Consider the following 6,174-nt stretch of genomic DNA (forward strand, 5'->3'; position numbering starts at 1 on the left):
CTCTCTCCGTCAGGGAGACTCTAGTGCAGTGTATGTCAACATCTCAGGCATGGCCATGACCCCTGCTGCAGCACAGACAGTGGCCACCTTCGACCAGGAACAGGACGAGGATGTCCAGTAAGCTGCTGTGAAATTCAACCTCTCCAGTGCTGCCACCCTCTGAGCATATTCTACCATTACAACAACATAGAGTCAATACTGTATACAACATTGTGAACACACAGACAGCATCAAGGTCATTCATATGTTGCTGCTTATTGGAGGAGTAGACAAAGTCATTCAAATAAGCAAAACAGTTGACCATTAGTGACCCCTCATTGTTCTCTGAGAACTCCCTCCATCACTATCTGATGACATTTCATTGTTCTCTGAGAACTCCCTCCATCACTATCTGATGACATTTCATTGTTTTCTGAGAACTCCCTCCATCACTATCTGATGACATTTCATTGTTCTCTGAGAACTCCCTCCATCACTCTCTGATGACATTTCATTGTTCTCTGAGAACTCCCTCCATCACTATCTGATGACATTTCATTGTTCTCTGAGAACTCCCTCCATCACTATCTGATGACATTTCATTGTTCTCTGAGAACTCCCTCCATCACTATCTGATGACATTTCATTGTTCTCTGAGAACTCCCTCCATCACTATCTGATGACATTTCATTGTTCTCTGAGAACTCCCTCCATCACTATCTGATGACATTTCATTGAACTCATACTATGGTGTAAAAGTAGGCATTTTGAAAAGTCACAGTTTTAATGTCTTAAAGGTTCCAGGGGTATTCTTCAGGCCAAATGGCATTTCCTGAAACTGCACTCTACAATATACATCTCAAGACAATTACTATGACATGTCTATAACCTGTTGGGGCTACAGGTTAGCAATGAACCCCGAGACGGGATTGCTAACAAGGCTGGAAATTCAAAACATCAAAAATCTAATAATTTCAATTTCTCAAACAATCAACTATTTTACACAATTTAAAAGATAAACATCTCCTTAATCTAACCACATTGTTCGATTTTCAAAGAGGCTTTACGGCAAAAGCATAAAGTTAGATTATGTTAGGACAGTACATAGCCACAAAAGTACAAACATCCAGTTTCAATTCAAGGTCAGGCGTCACCAAAAGCAGAAACCAGCTAAAATTATGCACCAACCTTTGACAATCTCCATCAGATGACACTCCTAGGACATTATGTTATACAATACATGCATTTTTTGTTCCATCAAGTTCATATTTATATAAAAAAACAGCTTTTTACAATGGCGTGAAATTCCGATTTTTTTCTTCTCTGAAATGCTTCCGGTGAACATAACAAAATTACTATTCGAAAACATTGGTAAATTATAATATTGTCATTCAAAGAATAATATATTATCATCTCGTAATTGCTACCGAATGGCCAGATCTCAAAATAACTTTACTGGGAAATCACATTTTGCAATAAACGGGGTGCTATGCTAAGAACAATAAGCTATGCTATACAGTTAGCATCATCTAATATCGATAATAACATTGTAAATATCCCCTTACCTTTGATTATCTCCACCAGAAGGCACTGCCAGGAATCCCAGGTCCAGAACAAATGTGGTTTCTTTTGACAAAGTTCATAATTTATGTCCAAATAACACCAAGTAGTTAGCGTTCATTATGCTCCCACAAAACGTGGTGGGGGGGGTGTAAAATCACGCCGAAAAGCTAAAAAAACCTAGTAAATAATCTATTTACGTTCGTTCAAACATGTCAAACGTTGTTTAGCATTAATCTTTTGGTCCATTTTTAACGTTAAACATCAGTAATATTTTCACACAACCTATCCTATGTCTAGATAAACAATTATGACAAACTCACGCTTCTCAGATTTATGCGCAGGCGCAAAAAAATGAAGTGACGACATGTCAACTTCCATGCATTCTAATTTACTCTCTGTTTATCATAGACGCTTCAAACAACTTTATAAAGATCGTTGACATCTAGTGGAAGCCGTAGGAGTTGCGAAATGAATCCTTTCTCACTATGGTATCTATAAAACAATGACACTAAATAGTACAGTCACAAAATTCAAAAAAAATGTTTTATCTATTTTTCACAGGTTTTTGCCTGCAATATGAGTTTTGTTATACTTACAGACACCATTCAAACTGTTTTAGAAAATTCAGAGTGTTTTCTATCCGAATGTGTTAATAATATGCATATCCTAGCTTCTGAGTTGGTGTAGGAGGCAGTTAAAAATGGGCACATATTTTCTTAAAAATTTCTCAATACTGCCCCCTAGCCCCAACAGGAGTGATGTGATGAGGGTTTTAAGGAATGGCTCTGGTTCCATTCTAAATGGCACCCTATTCCCTATTTAGTTCACTACTGGTCAAAAGTAGTGCACTATAAGGGAGTAGGGTGCCATTTGGGAGTCACATTCAGTTTAATGGATGTTTCTTTCTCCAGGCCCACGGTGGAACAAGCAGCTGAGGAGGACCCCTCTGTTCTCTACAGTACAGTCAACAAACCCAGAACCAAGAAGACCTGAACACAACAAACCCAGAACCATGAACACAACAAACCCAAAACCAAGAAGACATGAACACAACAAACCCAGAACCATGAAGACATGAACACAACAAACCAAGAAGACATGAACACAACAAACCCAGAACCATGAAGACCTGAACACAACAAACCCAGAACCATGAAGACATGAACACAACAAACCCAGAACCATGAAGACATGAACACAACAAACCCAGAACCATGAAGACATGAACACAACAAACCCAGAACCATGAAGACATGTAACCTTTATTTAACTCCCAATCACGGCCAGTTGTGACAGCCTGGACTCGAACCGGGGTGTCTGTAGTGATACCTCAAGCACTGAGATGTAGTGTCTTAGACCACTACTCCACCCAGGAGCCCCAAAATCATGTTCTAGTGCTGTCCCCACCTAAAATAAATCTTGGTCAACCAAGAGTCATCTGTCATTTCTACCAATCGATTGGTTGAAATGTTATGTGTATTTTTCCATATATAGACACACCCCATGTGTTTTAATAAAATCAACTATATGTACTGAAATGGTCTGATGCTTTTAGCATGCTGTTTGATTAAATAATTAACTTCCCTGGGCTAGGTCCCACCCTAGTCAACAGCCAGTGGAATCGTGTGGCGCGAAATACAAATACCTAAAAAATGCTATAACTTCAATTTCTAGAACATATGACTATTTTACACCATTTGAAAGACAAGACTCTCGTTAATCTAACCACATTGTCCGATTTCAAAAAGGCTTTACAGCGAAAGCAAAACATTAGATTATGTCAGGAGAGTACCCTGTCAAAAATAATCACACAGCCATTTTCAAAGCAAGAATATATGTCACAAAAACCAAAACCCAGAAGACAGCTAAATGCAGCACTAATCTTTGATGATCTTCATCAGATGACGCTCCTAGGACATTATGTTATACAATACATGCATGTTTTGTTCAATCAAGTTCATATTTATATCAAAAACCAGCTTTTTACATTAGCATGTGATGTTCAGAACTAGCATACTTCAGGTGAATTTACTAAATTACTCACGATAAACGTTCACAAAATACATAACAATTATTTTAAGAATTATAGATAGAGAACTCCTTTATGCAATCGCGGTGTCAGATTTTAAAATAGCTTTTTGGCGAAAGCACATTTTGCAATATTCTGAGTACATAGCCCGGCCATCACGGCTAGCTAATTTGACACCCACCAAGTTTTGGACAACCTAAACTCAGAATTACTATTAGAAAAATTGGATTACCTTTGCTGTTCTTCGTCAGAATGCACTCCCAGGACTTCTACTTCAACAACAAATGTTGTTTTGGTTCCAAATAATCCATAGTTATATCCAAATACCTCCATTTTGTTCGTGTGTTCAGGTCACTAACCGAAGGGTGACGTGCGAGCGCATTTCGTGACAAAAAATTTCAAAATATTCCATTACCGTACTTCGAAGCATGTCAAACGCTGTTTAAAATCAATTTTTATGCTATTTTTCTCGTAAAATATTCCAACCGGGCGACGTTGTATTCATTCAAAGGCTGAAAGAAAATAATGGAGAATTCTCATGAACGCGCATCTCCAGTGTCACTGTTCCCAGGCTGACCACTCACAAATTGTCCTGCTGTTCTTCGCCCAGAGACAGCAGACACCCCATTCCACTTTCTGGCGCTTTCTGAGAGCCAATGGAAGCCTTAGAAAATGTCACGTTACAGCAGAGATGCTGTATTTTCGATAGAGATGCAACAGAAGGACAACAAATTGTCAGACAGGGCACTTCCTGTATGGAATCTTCTCAGGTTTTGGCCTGCCATATGAGTTCTGTTATACTCACAGACACCATTCAAACAGTTTTAGAAACTTGTGAGTGTTTTCTATCCAAATCTACTAATTATATGCATATTCTCGTTTCTGGGAAAGAGTAGTAACCAGTTTAAATCGGGTACGTTTTTTATCCGGCCGTGCAAATACTGCCCCCTAGCCCCAACAGGTTTTAAGACACACAAATGACTTGAGGGAGCCAGAGATCAAGATAACCTAACCAGAAGAGAGAGAAATTCTGCCGTTATGCTCCTGAAGTTTCCGGTAATGGGCTACACCAGCGGTTGGCAACCTTTTCCATTTGGAGTGGCAAGTTATCTTACCATTTCTACCAATCTGTGTGCCAGTTAAGATTTTCATATGCACATTTTCGTGGAATTGTTTCATTTAATTTATAATAATATCTCAAAATTATTGTCTGTGATTAATCTATAATCTACATTCTATCTGAAATTATACAAATCTAAAAGTAACATTTATTGCCATTGCCAACTATGTAAAAATAGCCTTCATAAAGCCAACAAATATAAACATTGCAGCTAACAAATTGGTGTTTATAATGTTTTTGTCTGCTTGATTTACAGTCCGGTCTCGTTAGTCTGTTTGCACGCAGAGATACTTATCCTTGATGGATAGGCTATTGTACAACACACAGAGCTATTTTCCTTTATTCAGGACATTTAGAATGACAACCCATTACAGAGTAGCCTAATGGGATTATTCACAAAATTATCTGGTGATCAGGTTATGAAATGTCATGACAAATACATTTTAGTTTCCATGTTTCACCTGAAATATGAAATGATTTATAGTCCTAGTTCTATGTAGGTCTATGGTATTGTTGTTAGGTGAAGTTATGGGTCCTACAGTAGGTCTATGTTGTTGTTAGGAGAAGTTATGGGTCCTACAGTAGGTCTATGTTATTGTTAGGTGAAGTTATGGGTCGTACAGTAGGTCTATGTTATTGTTAGGTGAAGTTATGGGTCCTACAGTAGGTCTCTGTTATTGTTAGGTGAAGTTATGGGTCGTACAGTAGGTCTATGTTATTGTTAGGTGAAGTTATGGGTCCTACAGTAGGTCTATGGTATTGGTATAACTAGCAGTTTCTGCATTAGCATGGAGGAGTTTCTGCAACCAAATTGTGCATCTATTTTAGCAAACACAGAAAGGGGCCTACATTGGAGACCAAATGTCGTCTGGTTAGGATTTCAACAACTGTAATAACTTATTTCTAGTCTACGATCATCGATGTTACTGTGACAACAAGACAGAATATCACTATAGTTTCTGACTTGACTATCAAATCATTTTAACATTCATTACAGACATCAATTGTTGGCATCACCTTTTACAGTGGATTTCTGCTGTTGTGTGCCTTAAACCATCTGTCTGACATGTTGTTCACACAGGAGAGAGATGTGACTATCGTGGATCCTCTGGGGAGCCTCAACAACCTCATGATGCTGACGAGGCAGAGCAGAGTCTCTCCACATCAGAACACCTCAAGAAACACCAGCAGAGACCCACAGGAAAGAAACCTCACTGCTGCTCTGATTGTGGGAAAGGTTGCAAATCTTCATCAGAACTGAAAATACACCAGCGAGTACACACAGGAGAGAAACAATACTGCTGCTCTGACTGCGGGAAACGTTTCTCAAGATCAAATTCACTAAAAGTACACCTGAGAATTCACGCTGGAGAGAAACCTTATAGCTGTGATCAATGTGGGAAGGGTTTTACTCTTTCTAGCTGTCTGACTATTCATCAGAGAACACATACAGGAGATAAACCATATAGCTGTACTCAATGTG

At 38.7% G+C, this 6,174-nt stretch overlaps 1 protein-coding gene across 2 annotated transcripts in view; it reads left to right on the forward strand.

The window, feature by feature from the left end:
* The window catches only part of LOC123732676 (cell adhesion molecule CEACAM6-like), a 29,714-nt gene extending 26,623 nt beyond the window's left edge, over positions 1 to 3,091 (forward strand). For both annotated transcript variants that reach the window (XM_082971788.1, XM_082971786.1), the window contains 2 exons: positions 14 to 117; positions 2,454 to 3,091. In XM_082971788.1, coding sequence (XP_082827914.1) covers positions 14 to 117; positions 2,454 to 2,535 — 186 coding nt within the window. In that variant the 3' untranslated portion in view covers positions 2,536 to 3,091. The remainder of the gene's footprint in view (positions 1 to 13; positions 118 to 2,453) is intronic.
* The last annotated feature ends 3,083 nt before the right edge of the window (positions 3,092 to 6,174 follow it).

The sequence above is a fragment of the Salmo salar genome, unplaced genomic scaffold (genome assembly GCF_965601325.2).
Source record: "Salmo salar unplaced genomic scaffold, fSalSal1 ptg000424l, whole genome shotgun sequence".
In the NCBI taxonomy this organism is placed as follows: domain Eukaryota; kingdom Metazoa; phylum Chordata; class Actinopteri; order Salmoniformes; family Salmonidae; genus Salmo; species Salmo salar.